At 48.4% G+C, this 23,460-nt stretch overlaps 1 protein-coding gene across 12 annotated transcripts in view; it reads left to right on the top strand.

Moving 5' to 3' along the window:
* Positions 1–23,460, top strand: part of mical1 (microtubule associated monooxygenase, calponin and LIM domain containing 1) — a 204,904-nt gene that overhangs the window by 142,637 nt on the left and 38,807 nt on the right. For 10 of the 12 annotated variants that reach the window (XM_038819533.1, XM_038819540.1, XM_038819539.1 and 7 more), the window contains 3 exons: positions 5,363–6,608; positions 14,399–14,502; positions 16,946–17,050. In XM_038819533.1, the coding sequence (XP_038675461.1) occupies positions 5,363–6,608; positions 14,399–14,502; positions 16,946–17,050 (1,455 nt within the window). The remainder of the gene's footprint in view (positions 1–5,362; positions 6,609–14,398; positions 14,503–16,945; positions 17,051–23,460) is intronic. The other 2 variants (XM_038819544.1, XM_038819543.1) reach the window with 1 other exon arrangement.

The following is a 23,460-nucleotide window of genomic DNA, read 5'->3' as shown; positions in this document are numbered from 1 at the left end:
AACCTTGCCATAGAAATGATCTGTCCGTCAATGCGTTTCTTGTTCCACATATCAGTGCCATTCTCCATCCAGGAGCCGTAGCTGTGCAGGTCACTCCACACGGCCCAGTCTCACCGGAAACAAATCCTGGCATCCGCATATTGTACTGGTGCTCAGGGTGCAATTAAACATCCCTGACATCCAGCGTGTTTAACCCGTGGTGATGTGCCAGTTACATGCTCACCACACCAGCAACAAAAGTATCAGAAATCTGCAAAAGCATTTCTCCAACAATGTCATCAGGTGGCCCCATTTGGAACAATGTCACGCAGCAGGTCCCGCAGCACCTTTTTGCTTCAAACTGGATTGCCTTATGGACTCATACTTCCCCTGAGCCCGGTGTTCCAGGACCCAGGTATCTTATGAATTTTTTCTCTTCTTTCTGGCTACAGATAAGGAAGGAAACAGCACAGCAGCCTCCAGGCATTTCCACAAGCAGCAAACACAACCTGCAGCTGTGAAGTGCTCACATAACTAATTTCCAATTCAGCTGTGCAGCCAGAGGCTGCTCACAGTCAGAGGGAGTTAAAGTGACCATCAGCATATAACCAGAAACCTGTCCTGGAAGTGTTTGATAGGACAGACAGGCAGCAGCTGTAGTTGCCCCTATCATGGGTGTACACAATTTGGGGGAACGCCTGTAGGACCCACAGACACTGAGTCCCTCATCCCTCCCCAGCCCAGGGGCGTCCCCTGACTGATGGTGCCCAGCCTCCCAACCAGGCCCATCTTCCCCAAGTCCAGGGTAAGCAGCTCCATTTCCTCGGGCTTACCATTTTTAAATAGCAGTGCTAACCACTGCCCATGTGACCGCTTGTCGGGCAGCCGGTTAGTTCCTGGGAGACCGTTAGATTGCGCTTTCATCTCACTAATGAGATGGAAATTGCCCCTAATTGGTCTCAATTGGTGTCTCGCCACATCCGTGCGAGATTCGGAACCCCCCAATGGGGATGGCTAGCTAGATTGCAAACCAATTGGCGCTCGGTGTGGACCCCATTTTGGCCTCTCCCATAATTTAACCGGCACGCCTGGATCTGTGTTGGGCACACGCGCCATTAAATCACACCTGTTACCTCTGGCATAAATATCAGTTTGGGAGACTATGGGCTGGATTCTCCGTTGGCGTGATTCTCCGCTTTTGAACATAGGGAAATACAGCGCCGAACAGGCCCTTCAGCCCACGATGTTGTGCTGAACTTTTATCATAGAATTTTGGACACTAAGGGCAATTTATCATGGCCAATCCACCCAACCTGCACATCTTTGGACTGTGGGAGGAAACCGGAGCACCCGGAGGAAACCCACACAGTCACGGGGAGGATGTGCAGACTCCACACAGACAGTGACCCAAGCCAGAATCGAACCTGGGACCCTGGAGCTGTGAAGCAATTGTGCTATCCACAATGCTTCCGTGCTGCCCTTAAGAACAAATTAATCTACACTCCATTATTCTACCATAATCAATGTACCTATTCAATAGCCGTTTGAAGGTCCCTAATGTTTCCGACTCAACTACTTCCACAGGCAGTGCATTCCATGCCCCCACTACTCTCTGGGTAAAGAACCTACCTCTGACATCCCCCCTATATCTTCCACCATTCACCTTAAATTTATGACCCCTTGTAATGGTTTGTTCCACCCAGGGAAAAAGTCTCTGAGTGTCTACTCTATCTATTCTCCTGATCATCTTATAAACCTCTATCAAGTCGCCCCTCATCCTTCTCCGTTCTAATGAGAAAAGGCCTAGCACCCTCAACCTTTCCTCGTAAGACCTACTTTCCATTCCAGGCAACATCCTGGTAAATCTCCTTTGCACGTTTTCCAAAGATTCCACATCCTTCCTAAAATGAGGTGACCAGAACTGCACACAGTACTCCAAATGTGGCCGTACCAAGGTTTTGTACAGCTGCATCATCACCTCACGGCTCTTAAATTCAATCCCTCTGCTAATGAACGCTAGCACACCATAGGCCTTCTTCACAGCTTTATCCGCTTGAGTGGCAACTTTCAAAGATCTATGAACATAGACCCCAAGATCTCCCTGCTCCTCTACATTGCCAAGAACCCTACCGTTAACCCTGTATTCCGCATTCATATTTGTCCTTCCAAAATGGACAACCTCACACTTGTCAGAGTTAAACTCCATCTGCCACTTCTCAGCCCAGCTCTGCATCCTATCTATGTCTCTTTGCAGCCAACAACAGCCCTCCTCACTATCCACAACTCCACCAATCTTCGTATCATCTGCAAATTTACTGACCCACCCTTCAACTCCCTCATCCAAGTCATTAATTAAAATCACAAACAGCAGAGGACCCAGAACTGATCACGGCGGTACGCCACTGGTAACTGGGCTCCAGGCTGAATATTTGCCATCTACCACCACTCTCTGACTTCTATTTGTTAGCCAGTTCGTTATCCAACTGGCCAAATTTCCCATTATCCCATGCCCCCTTAGTTTCTGCATAAGCCTACCATGGGGAACCTTATCAAATGCCTTACTAAAATCCATGTACACTACATCCACTGCTTTACCTTCATCCACATGCTTGGTCACCTCCTCAAAGAAGTCAATAAGACTTGTTAGGCAAGACCTACCCCTCACAAATCCTTGCTGACTATCCCTAATCAAGCAGTGTCTTTCCAGATGCTCAGAAATCCTATCCCTCAGTACCCTTTCCATTACTTTGCCTACCACTGAAGTAAGATTAACTGGCCTGTAATTCCCAGGGTTATCCCTATTCCCTTTTTTGAACAGGGGCACGACATTCGCCACTCTCCAATCCTCTGGTACCACCCCTGTTGACACCGAGGACGAAAAGATCATTGCCAACGGCTCTGCAATTTCATTTCTTGCTTCCCATAAAATCCTTGGATATATCCCGTCAGGTCCGGGGGACTTGTCTATCCTCAAGTTTAACCCACTTTGCCGGCGCCCGGGGGTTTCCTGACAGCGTGGGGCTGCCCCACTACGGGAAACCCCATTGACCGGCCAGCATAATGGAGAATCCCGCCGGCGTGGCGGGGAGGAGAATCCAGCCCTATGTTCTCCCATTGAAGCTGAATTGCACCTGACAGGAGCGCAAATAAGAAAACCCACACCTGGATTTTCTGGGTTCCCACCCCCTCCCATACGGCAGTATGGGGGTGACCCACCCGGCCCCTCCACAGACCCCCCAGAAAAGCAACCTCTACAAGAAATTCCCCATGCCTACCTAGGTGGCATGGTAGCACAGTGGTTAGCACAGTTGCACAGTTGCTTCGCAGCTTTAGAGTCGCAGGTTCGATTTCCGGCTTGGGTCACTGTGCGGAGTATGCACGTTCTCCCCATGTCTGCGTGAGTTTCCTCTGGGTGCTCCGGTTCCCTCTCACAGTCCAAAGATGTGCAGGTTAGGTGGATTGGCCATGACGAATTGCCCTTAGTGTCCAAAAAAGGTTAGATGAGATTACTGGGTTACGGGGATAAGGTGATCTTTCCATCGACCATTGCAGACTTAATGGGCCGAATAGCCTACTTCTGCACTGTAAATTCTATGATCTGTCTGGAATGCACCCAAAAGAGAACCCTGTCAGGCAGCCCCCCAGAAAAGAGAACCTTGTCGGCAAGCCCCCCAGAAGAGAGACACCTGTCTGAGTGGAAGCTGAAGATCAGTCCAGACAGTGAAAAAATTTACTGCTTTAATATTCACCTGGGCAATACACCTGCTGGCTCAGACACAGATAGCAGCATCTGTCAATTCCTGGAAAGAGAAAACCAACCAGCTGTGTTTAAACCCCTTCAGATCTTTGAGTTGGAAGCCATTCATTCATTTCTCTTTGATTTTATGGGGCTGTGATTGACAGGTTCACATGCACACAGTTGTCAGCGTTGCTCTGTTCATCTTCCTTCACACTTGAGTAACCTCAATGTTTATAAATATCAAGCTTTGATTGACAGGTCCTGGACCACTTCAAGCGGAGTTTTTTTAAAGTTAAAGTGCCCAATCCTTTTTTGTTCCATCTAAGGGGCAACTTAGCGTGGCCAATCCACCTACCTGCACATTTTTAGGTTATGGGGGTGAGACCCATGCAGACACGGGGAGAATGTGCAAACTCCACAGGAACAGAGACCCGGGGCCTGGATCGAACCTGGGTCCTCGGTGCCTTGACTCAGCAGTGCTAACCACTGCGCCACTGTGCCGTCCTGAGCAGAGTTAAGTGCTTTCCATTCACCAACCTTCAGGCTTGTGTGATTTTGAAGTGTTCAGCTGGAAATTGGTAGGACTTAACTGAGGCTTAACTGCCTCAAGACCTGTAGTAATTCTCGCCCACGTGATTCCCGGCCCAGAGAACCGAAGAGTCAGGCGGGCCCAGAGAAAATGGTGCCTAGTCCGTAAAATGGATGCAACTGCTCTTAATGATCCATTTGCATTCTCCTGCTGGCATGGTGTATGAACCCCGACGGGGGGGGGGGGTCGGACCATCGGAAACGGGTGCCGACCCCGTTGCCTTCACTAATGCTGCATTTCCCACCTTACCGGAAACTCCGCTACCGGTGACACCAGGCAGAGAATTTCACCCTCTGTTTCTCTCGCCACAGATTTCCAGCATTTTCTGTTTTTGTTCTTCCTCCAAGTTGAAAGTGTCATTCCATAAACTGCTACATCTCGCTGTAATCTCAAATTTGAATCATTTCCTGGATATCTAAACCACAAAACTCTAGTCCCCTCCTTCTTTCCTCTCTGATGCTGTCTCAGACTTTAAAACTCAATCTTAGCAATGCTTAATCTCTTCTTCTTTGTCCACTTCTCTACTGTTTTCATCTGCGGGATTCTATACAATGGACCTTGGCTCTTCACCTAGGCTTCCCAAAGTAAAAGAACTCAAATGTTCCCAATTTCGATGTCAGGAATAGAAAAGATTCCCTTGAACGAAGGTTAGTCTCTGTTCAGAGTTGGCACATTTTGCAATCTGGATCGAATGGAAGGCATTTGAGGCAAATCACCTGAGAGACTTCATCCCACTATGAACCCATTTCCTGGCCATCATTCACACGTTTCATATTTTCCTTTGGTAGAGTTCATCACAGGCCCAGACTATTTATCACTTCAGTGCTCGGCAAAGCTGACTGTTGTGTTGCAATTGTTTTTTCATGAAAGTGTTCCCACGCACTGTTTTAACCTCTTGCTCAAATAACTTCTGCATTGTCAGCTTAACTCTCTGATAGGCTGCAAGCTGTAATGATTGAAGGCAGCTTCACCTGCTCTGAAGAAACCCCATTTCTAACCATCCATTTTGTTTTTTGTTGTTGTTGTCATTTTCCCATTCTTCTGAAAATCCACAGGATAATGTTTCCCATCTTACGGTAGAACATCAGTGGCCCAAAAGTGGGATCTCTATGGAATTTGGATCTAGCACTGATTCCAACTTTACTGCAGGGACTGAAGGGAACTCCATGGATTATAAAATTATTGCTGAACGAGCCAATGGAGCACACTGCCACCACAGTGAAGAATCTCAATCTCCAACGTCTAACCAATCTGCATCATACATTATTGGTCCAAACAAGGCTTCATCTTCCTCTGTTAAACCCCTGCCAATGCTTGATCACAGTGTCACGCCACCTGGCAGCAAAACTGAGAGTAACACTGAGAGATTTAGTAATTGTCAGCAGAGGCAGAGTTCAATTACTGATGAGACCTCCTTACCATCAGTTGAGATCTCTGGACCCCACACCAGTGAATCTTCACTTTCACATTCTACCAAACCCTTACATCTGGAAGATGCCAACAGCACAACAGATCTGGTTGATTGCAAAGGAGCTTCCGCAAATGAACATCTGGGTTACATTCCTAGTCCAGGGGTTAAAGAGAACAGAGAGGATACCAAAAGGGAGTCGGAGTCTGGCTATCTTTCCAAGGAATGTGCTTCAGCACATCCTGATTTTAAGTTCGTCATGGACAAGGAGAATGACGATCGCAACACCCCAAGGAAGAAATTGAATCTTTCACCATCCCTAAGACACAACTTAGCCAGACTAAGTGTAACCTCCGAGTCTGATTCAGAAAGTCAGGAGGATGGTACACAGTCCAGTGTTCAGTCTGACAGAATACCATCCGGGAGTGCAAGGCTTCATCCAGGAAAGGCAGCAGCTTGCACCGGTGTAGAACCTGGGGTCCCTGACCAGAAACGGAAACCACTGGATTACTCCTCACCAGTTCTGCGCACAGCAAATAACACAAGTCTCAAAGAGCAAGAGAGGAAAAGTCAAGTTTATTGGGACACACCCAGTCCTGACCTGAAGGACAGGTCTAGTCCAAATGCAGGTCAGCCGTTGCTTACCAAGAACAAATCAGAAGCCTCAAAGAATAAAGCCACAGGGGCATTAAAACCCAGCGCAAAGTCAACCAAGAAAGACTTGGCTTCAGAAACTCCAATTAAATCAAGATTGAAAGCACTTTCTTTCACCAAACGCTTTTCTCGTGTGTCCAGAAAAGAGAAGGGAAATAAAGAGCAGGAAAACACTACTGTTCATCAACCAAAGGCAGAGATACCAGCAAGCCAGATGCCTTCTGCTCCTCAGAAGGAAGGTAAGGATTCTCCTGCCTCTTATGTTTTTATTCAATTTTCTAGGGATGAGGAGTTACAATAGAGATGAGAGGATGGGCTGTTCTCTACAGTAACATTCAGTGTTTTGACAAACGCCATGCTCTTGTTGAATAGATTTATCAGTTCACACAAACTACTCGCCAGAGGAATTAATCATTTATGATGTTAGTCCACATGTGAGCAGAGCAATGCTTCTCAGCATTCCAGACAGTATGACTAGTTTAGGTTTTAATTTCTGTTTATTGTGTATTCAAAGGCAAGGTTATTGCATCAATGACCATCTCAGAAATGAGAGCTTAACTGTGTGCGGAGAGGTAATAAATCCCAAATAAACATTAACCCAAGATAAAACAGTGCAATTCATATCGAAGCAGGCATTCGTACATGGAGATCTGAATTGACCTCACAGTCATTCAGATTACAAGCAATTTACACAAATACAGGAGTGTGTATGTGATTCAGTATCTTGGCTCTTTGCTGTGCAGAGACCTGCGATTCTGAGCTGCTACCAGAGATCAGCCCCAGAGATAGACTATACCCCACAGAGCTACACCAGAGAGAGAGACTATACCCCACAGAGCTACACCAGAGAGAGAGACTATACCCCACAGAGCTACACCAGAGAGAGAGACTATACCCCACAGAGCTACACCAGAGAGAGAGACTATACCCCACAGAGCTACACCAGAGAGAGAGACTATACCCCACAGAGCTACACCAGAGAGAGAGACTATACCCCACAGAGCTACACCAGAGAGAGAGACTATACCCCACAGAGCTACACCAGAGAGAGAGACTATACACCACAGAGCTACACCAGAGAGAGAGAGACAGAGCTACACCAGAGAGAGTGAGAGACTATACCCTCAGAGCTACACCAGAGAGTGAGAGAGAGACTATACCCTCAGAGCTACACCAGAGTGAGAGACAGTACACCACAGAGCTACACCAGAGAGTGAGAGAGAGACTATACACACAGAGCTAAGCCAGAGTGAGAGACAGACTATTCCCCACAGAGCTACGCCAGAGAGAGAGACTATACCCCACAGAGCTACACCAGAGAGAGAGAGAGACTATACCCCACAGAGCTACACCAGAGAGAGAGACTATACCCCACAGAGCTACACCAGAGAGAGACAGAGACTGTACCCCACAGAGCTCCACCAGAGAGAGCGAGAAAGGCTATACTCCAAAGAGCTATACCAGAGAGAGCGAGAGAGAGACTGTACCCCACAGAGCTACACCAGAGAGAGAGAGACTATACCCCATAGAGCTACACCAGAGAGAGAGACTATACCCCACAGAGCTACACCAGAGAGAGAGAGACTATACCCCATAGAGCTACACCAGAGAGAGAGAGACTATACCCCACAGAGCTACAGCAGAGAGAGAGACACTATACCCCACAGAGCTACACCAGAGAGAGAGACTATACCCCACAGAGCTACACCAGAGAGAGAGACTATACCCCACAGAGCTACAGCAGAGAGAGAGACTATACCCCACAGAGCTACACCAGAGAGTGAGAGAGAGACTATACACACAGAGCTAAGCCAGAGTGAGAGACAGACTATTCCCCACAGAGCTACGCCAGAGAGAGAGACTATACCCCACAGAGCTACACCAGAGAGAGAGACTATACCCCACAGAGCTACACCACAGAGAGAGACTATACCCCACAGAGCTACAGCAGAGAGAGAGACTATACCCCACAGAGCTACACCACAGAGAGAGACTATACCCCACAGAGCTACAGCAGAGAGAGAGACTATACCCCACAGAGCTACACCAGAGAGAGAGACTATACCCCACAGAGCTACACCAGAGAGAGACACTATACCCCACAGAGCTACGCCAGAGAGAGAGACTATACCCCACAGAGCTACAGCAGAGAGAGAGACTATACCCCACAGAGCTACACCAGAAAGAGAGACTATACACCACAGAGCTACACCAGAGAGAGAGACTATACCCCACAGAGCTACACCAGAGAGAGAGACTATACCCCACAGAGCTACACCAGAGAGAGACTATACCCCACAGAGCTACACCAGAAAGAGAGACTATACACCACAGAGCTACACCAGAGAGAGAGACTATACCCCACAGAGCTACACCAGAGAGAGACACTATACCCCACAGAGCTACGCCAGAGAGAGAGACTATACCCCACAGAGCTACAGCAGAGAGAGAGACTATACCCCACAGAGCTACACCACAGAGAGAGAGACTATACCCCACAGAGCTACAGCAGAGATAGACTATACCCCACAGAGCTACACCAGAGAGAGAGAGAAAGGCTATACTCCAAAGTGCTATACCAGAGAGAGACACTATACCCCACAGAGCTACACCAGAGAGAGAGACTATACCCCACAGAGCTACACCAGAGAGAGAGACTATACCCCACAGAGCTACACCAGAGAGAGAGACTATACCCCACAGAGCTACACCAGAGAGAGCGAGAGAGAGACTGTACCCCACAGAGCTACACCAGAGATAGACTATACCCCACAGAGCTACACCAGAGAGAGAGAGAAAGGCTATACTCCAAAGTGCTATACCAGAGAGAGACACTATACCCCACAGAGCTACACCAGAGAGACACTATACCCCACAGAGCTACACCAGAGAGAGAGAGAGAGACTATACTCCACGGAGCTACAGCAGAGAGAGCGAGAGAGAGACTTTACCCCACAGAGCTACACCAGAGAGAGACACTATACTCCACAGAGCTACACCAGACAGAGAAAGGCTATACTCCAAAGAGTTATACCAGAGAGAGCGAGAGAGAGACTATACCCCACAGAGCTACACCAGAGAGAGAGAGAGAGAGACTATACCCCACAGAGCTACACCAGAGAGTGAGAGAGAGAGACTATACCCCACAGAGCTACACCAGAGAGAGAGACTATACCCCACAGAGCTACAGCAGAGAGAGACTATACCCCACAGAGCTACGCCAGAGAGAGAGACTATACACCACAGAGCTACACCAGAGAGAGAGAGAGAGAGACTATACCCCACAGAGCTACACCAGAGAGAGAGAGAGAGAGACTATACCCCATAGAGCTACACCAGAGAGAGAGACTATACCCCACAGAGCTACACCAGAGAGAGAGACTATACCCCACAGAGCTACACCAGAGAGACTATACCCCACAGAGCTACACCAGAGAGAGAGTGAGAGAGACTATACCCCACAGAGCTACACCAGAGAGAGAGACTATACCCCACAGAGCTACACCAGAGAGAGATACACTATACCCCACAGAGCTACACCAGAGAGAGAGACTATACCCCACAGAGCTACACCAGAGAGAGAGACTATACTCCAAAGAGCTACACCAGAGAGAGAGACTATACCCCACAGAGCTACACCAGAGAGAGAGACTATACCCCACAGAGCTACACCACAGAGAGAGACTATACCCCACAGAGCTACACCAGAGAGAGAGAGAAAGGCTATACCCCACAGAGCTACACCAGAGAGAGAGAGAAAGGCTATACCCCACAGAGCTACACCAGAGAGAGAGAGAAAGGCTATACCCCACAGAGCTACACCAGAGAGAGAGAAAGCATATACTCCAAAGAGCTATACCAGAGAGAGAGAAAGCATATACTCCAAAGAGCTACACCAGAGAGAGAGAAAGCATATACTCCAAAGAGCTACACCAGAGAGAGAGAAAGCGTATACTCCAAAGAGCTATACCAGAGAGAGAGAAAGCATATACTCCAAAGAGCTACACCAGAGAGAGAGAAAGCGTATACTCCAAAGAGCTATACCAGAGAGAGAGAAAGCATATACTCCAAAGAGCTACACCAGAGAGAGAGAAAGCATATACTCCAAAGAGCTACACCAGAGAGAGAGAAAGCGTATACTCCAAAGAGCTACACCAGAGAGAGAGAAAGCATATACTCCAAAGAGCTACACCAGAGAGAGAGAAAGCGTATACTCCAAAGAGCTATACCAGAGAGAGAGAAAGCGTATACTCCAAAGAGCTATACCAGAGAGAGCGAGAGAGAGACTGTACCCCACAGAGCTACACCAGAAAGAGTGAGAGACTATACCCCATAGAGCTACACCAGAGAGAGAGACTATACCCCACAGAGCTACACCAGAGAGAGAGACTATACCCCACAGAGCTACACCAGAGAGAGAGACTATACCCCACAGAGCTACACCAGAGAGAGAGACTATACCCCACAGAGCTACACCACAGAGAGAGACTATACCCCACAGAGCTACACCAGAAAGAGTGAGAGACTATACCCCATAGAGCTACACCAGAGAGAGAGACTATACCCCACAGAGCTACGCCAGAGAGAGAGACTATACCCCACAGAGCTACACCAGAAAGAAAGACGGACTATACCCCACAGAGCTACACCCAGAGACACTATACCCCACAGACTGCAACAGAGAAATGTTGCTCCTTCCAACTCGTGTGTGACCACAGGTAACAAATATGGGCAGCAGTCATGATGCCATCATTCTACAATGGCTCACTGTGTCATATAGATTTGAGTCACCCCAAGATCTTATAAAGACGCACGCACATAGCGTGCATACAACAGCTGCCATGATGCCACATTGAATGCGATAAAGCAGATTTCTGACATGGTGAAAATTTTCACTGCCCTTGTTTGCTGTGTGGGGAGCCTTGCTGTGCTCAGGAGAGCGGCCCTTAAGCTTTGTGGTGGACTCTTGCATGCTGCACAACCTCGCCATCGTGAGGGGATATCAATATAATGGGCATCTAACGCGGCGCCGGTCGGGGGTCATTGATAGAGGCCCCCACGGCGATTCACCGAGTGCAGCTGGCCGAGTTCCCGACGGCGTGGTTCTCTCATGGTTCCGCCCGTCGGGAACTCGGGGCGGCGGCCGCAGACTCAGCCCGCGGCCACCCTAGTGTGGGGCGAGGAGATCATTCACTGGTGGGGCCTCTAGGATGGCTAGGCTACTGCGGGCGCTCGCGATCTTGGGGGGGGGGGGGGGGGGGGGGGGGGCTATGTTTTCAGTGCCGGTCCACGGTGTGGGTTCGCCATGTAGCGCGGGGAGGCCGCCACCGTTCGCATGCGCGGACCTCCGATCGGACGTGCAGGACCCTGTATCGGCAGCCGGAGCTGTGAGGAGAACTCCGGGGCCCTTCTAGCCCCCTCCAGGTAGGAGAATCACTCCGGACTTTCCACATTTTTTCGTGGGCATGGGGACATAGTCCCATTATTGGAGAATCCCACCCCCGATCTCTGTAACCCCACCTATCCTGCACATCTTTGGACTGTATGAGGAAACCGGAGAACCCGGAGGAAACCCAACTAGACACAGGGAGAAAGTGCAAACTCCATAACGAAAGTCAACCAAGGCCGCAATTGAACCTGGGTCCATGGCGCTGTGAGGCAGTAGTCCCACCGTACCAGAGATTTCTGGAGCACTCCTTCTAACAGCACCATGTACCTTCACCACACTGCAGCAGTTCAGGAATGTGGAGCACCATCACCTTCTGAACAGCAATGAGGGATGGGCAATAAATTCTGCTCTTACAGCAACACCTACATCCCATGAATGAGTAAAAATGCCCTGCAACAACTTGCCACGGGTTCTTCAACCCACTTGACTGCTAATCCTCCCAGGACAGGTGTGCCATTGGGCAGATGCAATGGAGTTCCCTAACGCAATGCCCCAACAATAGCTCGAGGCATCAGCCCCTAAAACAGTAGCTTCACTTTTGAGTTCCCCATACTCTGTAATTTTGCGGTTACTTAGCTGATGAACTTTGACTGTCTTTACTTCAGAGGCTTATGGAAACTGCCAAACTCTCATTGCCAATAAGAGAGCAATACAGAGCATCGCCAAACTTCTAGTCACATACTATTCAAGTATGGAATGAGAAATAGGGTGCAGTTCACCCTTCCCACCCGCAGTGGGTTTGGTGGCCAGCAGTAGCGGAGAATGTAGCGGGAGCCAAAAAGTCAAAAATTCTCCCAATGACGGGTTAATGATGGATCGGTCTTCCCACTGACTGGTGATATAAATGCTATTTGCATCTTACGAATGCTCGTTAAAATAGCGGTCTGCCATCGGGCCTTTCAATCTTGCATCACTCCAGTGTGAAATTGTGCCAGTATAAATTCCGATTGCTGAAGAGTGGCGTGCACAACATGATCCTCGGTTACCAGAGACTTGGGGGTGAGTGCAACAAAGCCTTCAGGCGATAATGCTGTGCTGCTCCAGAGGCACCATGCACCACTCTGCCAGGGCTGACAGGTTCCTGCCTCTCTCTCCATGCCAAGCTGGTCTTCATGGACAACATCGTGCTGCTGGACCCATGGACCCTCTTGTACCATTGTCTCTGATCAGTACTATGCCTGGGGTTGGGGAGTACAGGGATCCTCCCCACCCCGGCACCACACACCAGTGTCTATCTAGATAGGACTGTGCTGCGGTGACTCATGCAGCAACTGCAACAAAGATCCAAAGTTCGACCGAGGGTGGAGTGCGAATGGAAAAGGAGGGGCAAGGTTGGCCTAATGAAGACAAGGAGCGAAGTGTGCTAGGAGGGCTGTGTAAGGGGGAGGGCTCACAATGGCAGGCAGAGCAGCAAGGAGGTGAAGAAGACAAACAATGGAAGGCAGAAGAGGATCAAGGGGAGAAGCTGACCCTGACAAGACTGCATGAAAACTCACAAACAAAGGGTTCAAAGGGACACCAGATCCTTTACTGGAAGGGGATGGATGAAGACTCCAAAAGAGGTGGGTTGAGGTCCAAGGGGGCTTAGGTGCCTCGCAGGTGATGGGCTCAGAGGTGGGATGGTTGAATAGCCTCTTGAGGCTGCTAGCCTTTTCCCTCTGGTTTGGTGGCATCCGGTAGGTGGACTGGAGAGAGTGATACGAGTGTGCTGGACTGATATTTAAATATGGTTCTAGGAACTGTGAACTGCTGACGGCAAGCAGACGAATCAGCTGCAGGCCCGCCAGGTAACTCCGAGGGGCACACGCCTGTGCATAATTAGTGAGGCTTCAAACACAGAATCTGGCGAAGGATCCAGTTATTCTGGCCAGCGGGAAAGGCGCTGCTGGAGTCACCCACTACTGTACTTAATCTCAAAAATGGGAGCACTCTACCCATAGATCATAAAACAAAATAATTCACCCAAATACTTATAGGCTCACATGTGGATCCTGAGCATCATTTCGAATGCTGCAGTGCTACGTAATATAGTGGGCACTAGATAAAATCTCATCATTCACCTGCATGGTACAGTGTGGCTAGTACTCTTTCTGTCCTTTCTTGTGTTTCTGTGCTCATCAGTCTGTTGTGCTACTATGGTAAAGGGAGCCAATGCCCAAGAGTAGTTTCAATGGCGTTGGTCACGGAGGAGGCAATATTCATTGGGTGTTCAATGTCCAATGCTAAAAATACTGTGTGTGCATAGTAACGTCTGTCTAAACTGTGTAAGGTTTCTATCTGAAAGGTATCCAAGATCATAAGATATAGGAGCAGATTATTTGATCTTTTGGGCTGCCCCACCATTCAACAAAATCATGGCTGAACTTCGACCTCCGCCCCTTCCCACATTATTCCAATATTCCTTTGGTAACCAAAAAGTTATTGACCTCTGTCTTGAATATTCTCAATGACATGTACCCCTAAATCTTGATTCACCCACACTTGCACTGAATCCATGCTCCCTGAAGCTCTACTATATTGTGCTTCATTTCCCATGAGAGTTCAGGACCTTACTGTGTGATCTGTCTTTCTTTTATCCAGTAAAATCGTTCAATCTGAGGGACGAGGAGCAATCGGATGAGGATCAGGAGGACTCCCTTAGTGAAGATGAGGTGAATCATAACACTGAGCCACCGTTCAAAACTGTAAGTATAAGAGACTCCACACTTGGCAGATGACGATTTTTCACTAAACTTGACATTCGATCCTAATGGAATAATAGCATAATCTAGGGAGATGATAGCATAGTGGTATTGTCACAGGTCTGCAGCACATCACAAGCAGCTAAGTGCTTTGATTTTATCTTCTTCACAGCAGGAAGTTGCATTTTGGTATGGGACTGTCAATCATAGCAAGAGTGCTAATAAACATTGTGGTCAGTATCAAAGCAGAGAAATTGAGATGCATTCAAGCTTGAAGGGAAAGATTAATTAACCAACCATTAAGCAGCTGTTGCTGGAGTAATAAAACTGTCAATCACTGGCTAATATAATGTATTGCTGTGAGCAGTTGAATGGAAGATCTGCATTTCAAAGGCTGTCAAGAGATTTGAAGCCCTGGGCTTTCCAGGAAGCCTCTAACACTTTGTGACAGCTGCTGCTTTAAACAATCCTGTTTGAGGCAGTAGATGTTAGGAAAGGGTAAATGTGGTTATTTTGTAGCCTACTGGCCGGACTGCTCTTCAATCCAAATTTCATCTGGAACCTCTGCCTCTCCCTCAACAACCCTGCCTCAAAATACCTCCTTCCACCCTCAGAATCTCTTCCACCAGCCTTGTCATTTCTTCCCATTCTGCCTTCTCGCTATGTGCCCGAATCGAGATAAACTCCTTCCGATTCACTGCCTTGAGTGCCTCCCATAGTGTGGAGGCTGTGATCACCCCCGTGTAGTTTAGGTCCACGTTCCGGCGAATTGTTCCCCTCCCAGGTGCACTTCCTCGCCTGCCTTGCCAACCAAAGAATCTTCTCTTTGTCTAAAAAGTGGTGCAACCGCACCATCGCCCTGTGCATCTCCTCATCACGCCCTGTACGTTCGGTCGGCCTCCAGAGTCCGGTCAAAGGCCCCTCCCCCATCAGTTGCTCCACCATTTTGACCATCCTTTGATGCCTTTGGGCATCCTCATGATCTGCAAATTTTGCCTTCTTGAGTGGTTCGCCAAGTCCTCCACCTTCTGCTTCAGCCTCTTTTGGGTCTACCACATCACCCACACCTCGACGAGGTGAGCTGTTCCTCGTACTCCCCAACCGTCTCTTCCACTTTCTGGATCGCCTGGCCCTGGGACACGAGCCTCTGTTCCACTTGATCAATCCCTGCTCTCAGCAGCTCTACCACCTTGGCCAGGTCCTCCAGGGCGTATCATCTCTGCTGGCTAAATTTCTCATTTAAGAAGTGCACCAGCTACTCAGTTGACTACTGGGCGGGCAGAACAGGCCCTTGCCCTCCCGCCATCTTAGCCGGTGGCGCATCACACATACTTCCTACTCCAACAGCTCCCTTCTTCTCGACCCACTCCTAGGTCGTGGATCCATCCACCAGTCACACCAGAGGTTACACCTCTTTCCATCTCAGGCGTGGAAAGGGCCTAAAATCCCACCTTGAGGGGGAACTACCACATGTGCAACCGCTCACTCCATGGTCGCCACCAGAGGTCTGCTACTTTCTATTCTGACCAGAAGCAGAGACACATAAACTCGTTTTAAGTTCAATACGCTATTGTTTTCATTGACATTTATTTTATCGGGGTACTGGGGGGGCAGCAGGAGCTTGGCGTTAAGGGCATAATCAATCATGATCTTACTGAATGGCAGAGCAGGAGCTCTGTAGGTTTACTTGTTTATCATACATGGTTCGCCATTGCTTTTTCCAAAATGAATTTGAAGTGCCCATTTCCTTTTATTTTCCAATTGAGGGGCAATTTAGCGTGGCCTGCACATCTTTGGCCTTGTGGGGGTGAGACTCAGGCCGCCAACACAGAGAGAATGTGCAAACTCCACATGGTCAGTGACCCGGGACCGGGATCGAACCCGGGTCCTCGGCGCCGTGAGGCAGCTGTGTTAACCACTGCGCCACCGTGCCACCCATGGTTCTCCATTGCTGAAGTATTTTTTCCTCTTTTGTTTGGCTCTGACCTACAAAAGAATCTCCCTGACCTTGAAACTGTTGTTAAACTGAAGACAAGGAAATCAGTGCCCTGCATGAAGGAAAAACACCAGCTTGGGTTCATGCTGTTGATTGTTTTCAATGACTCCCTCTGAGAAGTGTACAGGGCCAGGTTAGGTCTTGGCCTTGATGTCTTCTATGGTCAAGTATCCAGCTGATGCTATTTAGACATGGTTATGAGAGATGGCCACTTGGGTGAGACAATGAAGAGATGTCAGGTCCATAGGACTCTTCTTGAGCATAAGGCAGGGTCTTTAGGTGAAGAGAAAAACCTAACTAACTGACCGACCTGCAGTGCACAGTGATTGATGTGAGGCTCTGGCACACTTGTCAGAAATATCTCCCACACGAAAGTTATTCAAATCTGTCTTGTCAGTAAGGGCTGAAACTGAAAATTAAAAGTAAAAGAAATTGTTCCCTTTCTCACAGAAACTAAGCCCGGAGGGATATTCTGCCAGGCGAGAAACATGGCAACGCTGTACTTTTCAACGGCGTGCAAAGCAGCAAGAAATGGCAAGGCTTTTGGAAGCACAGGTAATGTGGGATATGAGCTACTTTCACATTCCAGACTGCCCCATTTCCCCCCCATTACTGAAGGTAACTGAAGGTCCACTGCAACATTCGCAAGGTTCACCTCCTGGAACAAGATGGTGGCTTTTGGTTTTACTTTCAAAGTGATGGAGTGGGATCCCAGAGCAGTCTGATTGCACAGCGCTCAATTCCGTGTCAAGTAAATCAAATATTCCTCAGTTAGTGGCATCATTGGCTTTGAAAAGGTTACTTTACCTGAGTGTGCAGCAGATTTTCATTAAGCCAACACCCAAGTCCCTTGCTTAATGATTCACCATCAGCTTCCTTATTCTGTCTTGCTGAGTAACTTGCCTCAGTCACCACCCACCGGGTGACATCATGTATAGGATGTGCGATTTGTTCTATAGACTAAGCTCTAGAACTTCCTCCCTAAACATCTCCTTCTCTGCTCCTTTAATACACTCCTTAAAATTTACCCCTTTGACTAACGTTTTTTAAATGATTTTATTCAGGTTTTTCATTTTATACAATACAAATTAAACAATTTACAAAAATCAAACATTAAAATTAACTCCCAAGCTTCTAACCCCCCCCTCCCCCCCCATCCTTTTTTGTTATTTAATTTGTATACCCCCCCGCCTTTTTGTTGTTCGGGCTCCAACTTGGGCCCTTTCTTCTGCCGTAGATGCTGTAGGCCTTTTTCATTTGGATTTGTTCCTGTTGCCCCTATGTTTTTGCACATAGTTGTTTCCTGTGCCCCCTCCTGATGTTTCCCTAGGTTCCTCCCTTGCTGCCCCCTCCCCCCACTTTGTTCCTATCTTCTCTATGCAGTCTTGTCTGCCCTCGATGACCCCACGACCCTCCCTTCCTATTGGCCACTGACCTTCAACAGGTCTTGGAATATGCTGATGAATAGCCTCCACGCTGGAGTGAAGGTGTTATGTACTCTGGGATAACACAAGCTGCAACTGGATGCAGCTTTAACCAGAAGATACTCCAGACCTTGAAGTTAGTTCAATCTGATTTATTGAACCAATAGCACAGTTAGCACAGTTCTCTATGAGTTTGACTCTCTGCTAACCTAAGTGTGTTTACTCTGTCTGACTGAACCAGACTAGCTCTTAGCCACGTGCTGGAGGTGTAATACTGTAAATACACCCCGACTCACTCTGTAGATGTTCATCAGTGGAAAGAGGCGGAGTGTGAGTACCTCGTGCCTTTTATAGTGAGATACCACCCCTTAGTGTCCTGCCTGCTCATTGGTCATGTCCTGTTCTCTGCGTTCATTAGCTGCCTGTCTGTATATCATTATCTGCATGTCTGCATATCATGACACACGCTTTGTGGAAGCCTTCTTCCGACCCTCGGATGGAGTATTTGATCTTCTCCAGGTGGAGAAATTCTGATGGGTGTGCCAGCCAGTCTGCAGCTGTGGGAGGTGCTGCTGATCGACACCTGAGCAGGATTCTCCAGAGTGCGATTAAGTAATCAAAAGCCATCGGCCCTCTTCCCCATATGTACGAAGCCCCCCCAGCCTGCGGCACAACTGTCAGCACACAATGGCGACGTTGGACACTTTCCGTAACCCCTCTCTCTCCGTCAGCAGCCGCCACACCAGTTTCACGCTTTTTTGGAAGCACAAGAGAACCATGCCGTCAGGAACTCGGCCCATCGGAGGCGGATAATCACGGAGGTCCCGGAGAATACTGCTTCAGGCCCGCTAATGATATGCAAACGGTGACTACTGTACATGCGTTCCGGAACGCATTGACGCCGCTGTCTTGGTGCTGGAGCTTTGCGATTTGATGTCGGAACTGATCCTCTGGACAATCACCTTTCCCGATTTTGGCGTCGGCGAACGGAGAATCCTGCCCATGGAATTTTAACACTGACAGACAGTGAGCTGGGCTATGTCTGGTCGGCCAAGAGAACCGCTGTTTGTACCAAATTGCCAGTTCCAATAACAAACACTCACTTCATAAAAGAATAGACAGGAAAAACCTATTCAAGAAGAGAGTAAATCAGACCGAGATTAGGCGTAATCCAACTCCTATAAGAGTCTGATTCTGAGAGGAATCTTGAGAGCGAAACTATTAGAAACCTAGAACTGGGATTTTGTTGGGTTCCATTTAATACTTTCTGCTGCCTCGGAAAATCACAAAGAAAGCTGCTTGTGGGACAGAATTTTTTTCTCAGTAAATGTGAGATAGTGGGTAATCTGACGCGCACTTTGTTTACATTAAACACTTCGTGGAATGTGTTCCCCCAGCCTAATTGAGGAGGATATTATTAGAAATCATCAGGTCCATATAAATGACTTTGATTTTAAAGAAGGGCTTGAAAGAACTGGTGGATTTTCACCTTTCACCATCTCAGGAACAGTGATCTACGATCCATGAAGCTCTTTGTGAAGGGTGGTCGCTGATGGGAAGGCATATTTTAACAAAGTCAAGTTTTGAACATTATTGTTCTGAATGAGCTAATACTTGGATACATTGTACTTGTGCAGTTCAGTGCTCTTGTAGAAGTACCACATGTTGTGACTGACCCTCCCACTTTAGGAAAGTTTCACCTTCACCCCACAGGCAGTTAGTCTATTTAATTTGGAGTGGTCGGAACTGCACATACAACAGGCTTGAGGGATCTCCGGGAAGGGGGACATTGGGAAAGGACCAGCAACCCCGCCTACCCTCCACCACACTGCCGAGTCTCCCAAACTGGACCAAAGACAGAAGGTGCTGGACAATGTGAGCAGGTCTGACAGCATCTATGGTGAAAGAAACGGAGATCCAGGGCTGAACTCTCCATTTCTCAGGCTAGTCCTGACGCCGACGTAGAAACGGTGGCCTTTTAAGACCGAACATCTGGCGCAAAATGGCCACCGATCCTCTGTTTGGGTGGGGGCTAGCAGAAATGCAGCGTAGAGCACCCGGTTCTAGCTGCCGATATGGCCCGGAGAATTGCCTGGTCCATGGCCGTCCATGTGCATGGTGTCGGCCTGAGCAGCTGTGCGTTGCAACATGGCGCTGGCCGCGCATGGACTCAGCCTGCAAAATAGTTCCCCACCTTTGGCCGGCTCACGGCCCCAGGACCGACCCCCAACAGTGCCCCCAACCCCTGCCAAAGTCCCCCCTGCCCGCGGATCAGCCCACTCTCGATTCCGGCGATGCTGGACTGAGTCCGCAGCTGTCACACTGAGTTCACAACACATGATAGCACACACGATCGACATGGTCGGGAACTCGGCCGGTCGGCGATGGTGCTTCGGGGGGAGGACCTCCGGCAATGTCCTGATGCCGTCGATACGACGTGTGCCATTTTCCGAGAGTCCGCAGCTTTGAAGCATCGCGAAAGCGGCGGCGCCTCCAATTTCGGCGGAAACGTTGATTCTCCGGCCGATCGCTGAACACCATTTTGGCGTCCGCGACCGGAGAATCCCACCCACGGATGGAAATTTCCAGCTGGTGGGATTCTCTGTTCCTGCTTGCAGCGCATCCCCTCCTGGGTGTTTCCCGGCGGTGTGGGGTGGCTTCAATGGAAAATCCCATTGACAAGCGGCAGTAGTCGCGAATCCTGCCACTAGGAAATGGTGTGCTGCTGAGAAACACGTTCTGGCGAAGCGGAGAATCCGGCCTCATGTTTTGAGGCTGGATTACATTGTGTCAACCCAGACTGGAGTGTGATATACCCCATACTGGAGTGTGATATACCCCATACTGGAGTGTGATATGCCCCATACTGGAGTGTGATATGCCCCATACTGGAGTGTGATATACCCCATACTGGAGTGTGATATACCCCATACTGGAGTGTGATATACCCCATACTGGAGTGTGATATACCCCATACTGGAGTGTGATATATCCCATACTGGAGTGTGATATACCCCATACTGGAGTGTGATATATCCCATACTGGAGTGTGATATATCCCATACTGGAGTGTGATATACCCCGTACTGGAATGTGATATACCCCATACTGGAATGTGATATACCCCATACTGGAGTGTGATATATCCCATACTGGAGTGTGATATATCCCATACTGGAGTGTGATATACCCCATGCTGGAGTGTGATATACCCCATACTGGAGTGTGATATACCCCATACTGGAGTGTGATATACCCCATACTGGAGTGTGATATACCCCATACTGGAGTGTGATATATCCCATACTGGGGTGTGATATACCCCATACTGGAATGTGATATACCCCATACTGGAGTGTGATATACCCCATACTGGAATGTGATATACCCCATACTGGAGTGTGATATACCCCATACTGGAGTGTGATATATCCCATACTGGAGTGTGATATACCCCATACTGGAGTGTGATATATCCCATACTGGAGTGTGATTTATGCCATACTGGAGTGTGATATATCCCATGCTGGAGTGTGATATATCCCATACTGGAGTGTGATATATCCCATACTGTAATGTGATATGCCCCATACTGGAGTGTGATATACCCCATACTGGAGTGTGAAATGCCCCATACTGGAGTGTGATATATCCCATACTGTAATATGATATGCCCCATACTGGAGTGTGATATGCCCCATACTGGAGTGTGATATACGCCATACTGGAGTGTGATATACCCCATACTGGAGTGTGATATACCCCATACTGGAGTGTGATATACCCCATACTGGAATGTGATATACCCCATACTGGAGTGTGATATATCCCATACTGGAGTCTGATATACCCCATACTGGAGTGTGATATACCTCATACTGGAATGTGATATACCCCATACTGGAGTGTGATATACCCCATACTGGAGTGCGATATACCCCATACTGGAGTGTGATATACCCCATACTGGAGTGAGATATACCCCATACTGGAGTGTGATATATCCCATACTGGAGTGTGATATATCCCATACTGGAGTGTGATATATCCCATACTGGAGTGTGATATACCCCATACTGGAGTGTGATTTACCCCATACTGGAGTGTGATATGCCCCATACTGGAGTGTGATATATCCCATGCTGGAATGTGATATACCCCATACTGGAGTGTGATATACCCCATACTGGAGTGTGATATATCCCATGCTGGAGTGTGATATACCCCCTGCTGGAGTGTGATATACCCCGTACTGGAGTGTGATATACCCCGTACTGGAATGTGATATATCCCCTGCTGGAGTGTGATATACCCCGTACTGGAGTGTGATATATCCCATACTGGAGTGTGATATATCCCATGCTGGAGTGTGATATACCCCATGCTGGAGTGTGATATATCCCATGCTGGAGTGTGATATACCCCATGCTGGAGTGTGATATACCCCGTACTGGAATGTGATATATCCCATGCTAGAGTGTGATATACCCCTATGCTTGAGTGCGATATATCACCATACTGCAGTGTGATTGAGTTTAGGAGGAACTTCTTCACCCAATGGGTTGTGAATCTATGGAATTCCTTGCCCAGTGAAGCAGTTGAGGCTCATAGAACATAGAACAGTACAGCACAGAACAGGCCCTTCGGCCCTCGATGTTGTGCCGAGCAATGATCACACTACTCAAACCCACGTATCCACCTTATACCCGTAACTCAACAACCCCCCCCGCAACCTTACTTTTTAGGACACTACGGGCAATTTAACATGGCCAATCCACCTAACCTACACATCTTTGGACTGTGGGAGGAAACTGGAGCACCCGGAGGAAACCCACGCACACACGGGGAGGACGTGCAGACTCCGCACAGACTGTGACCTAGCTGGGAACCGAACCTGGGACCTGGGACCCTGGAGCTGTGAAGCGTTTATGCTAACCACCATGCTACCGTGCTGCTCCTTCATTAAATGTTTTTAAGGTAAAGATAGATAGTTTTTTAAAGAAAAAAGGGATTAAGGGTTATGGTGTTCGGGCCGGAAAGTGGAGCTGAGTCCACAAAAGATCAGCCATGATCTCATTGAATGGCGGAGCAGGCTCGAGGGGCCAGATGGCCTACTCCTGCTCCTAGTTCTTATGTTCTTATCATATACGCCCATGCTGGAGTATGATATATGTCCAAACTGGAGTGTGATATATCCCATGCTAGAGTGTGATATACCCCATACTGGAATGTGATATACCCCATGCTGGAGTGTGATATATCCCATGCTGGAGTGTGATATATCCCATGCTGGAGTGTGATATACCCCATGCTGGAGTGTGATATACCCCGTACTGGAATGTGATATACCCCATACTGGAGTGTGATATACCCCATACTGGAGTGTGATATATCCCATACTGGAGTGTGATATACCCCATGCTGGAGTGTGATATACCCCGTACTGGAATGTGATATATCCCATACTGGAGTGTGATATATCCCATGCTGGAGTGTGATATACCCCATACTGGAGTGTGATATACCCCATGCTGGAGTGTG

Source organism: Scyliorhinus canicula, chromosome 15 (genome assembly GCF_902713615.1).
Source record: "Scyliorhinus canicula chromosome 15, sScyCan1.1, whole genome shotgun sequence".
Classification (NCBI taxonomy): Eukaryota; Metazoa; Chordata; class Chondrichthyes; order Carcharhiniformes; family Scyliorhinidae; genus Scyliorhinus; species Scyliorhinus canicula.
This window is presented reverse-complemented; position numbering and strand designations above follow the sequence as displayed.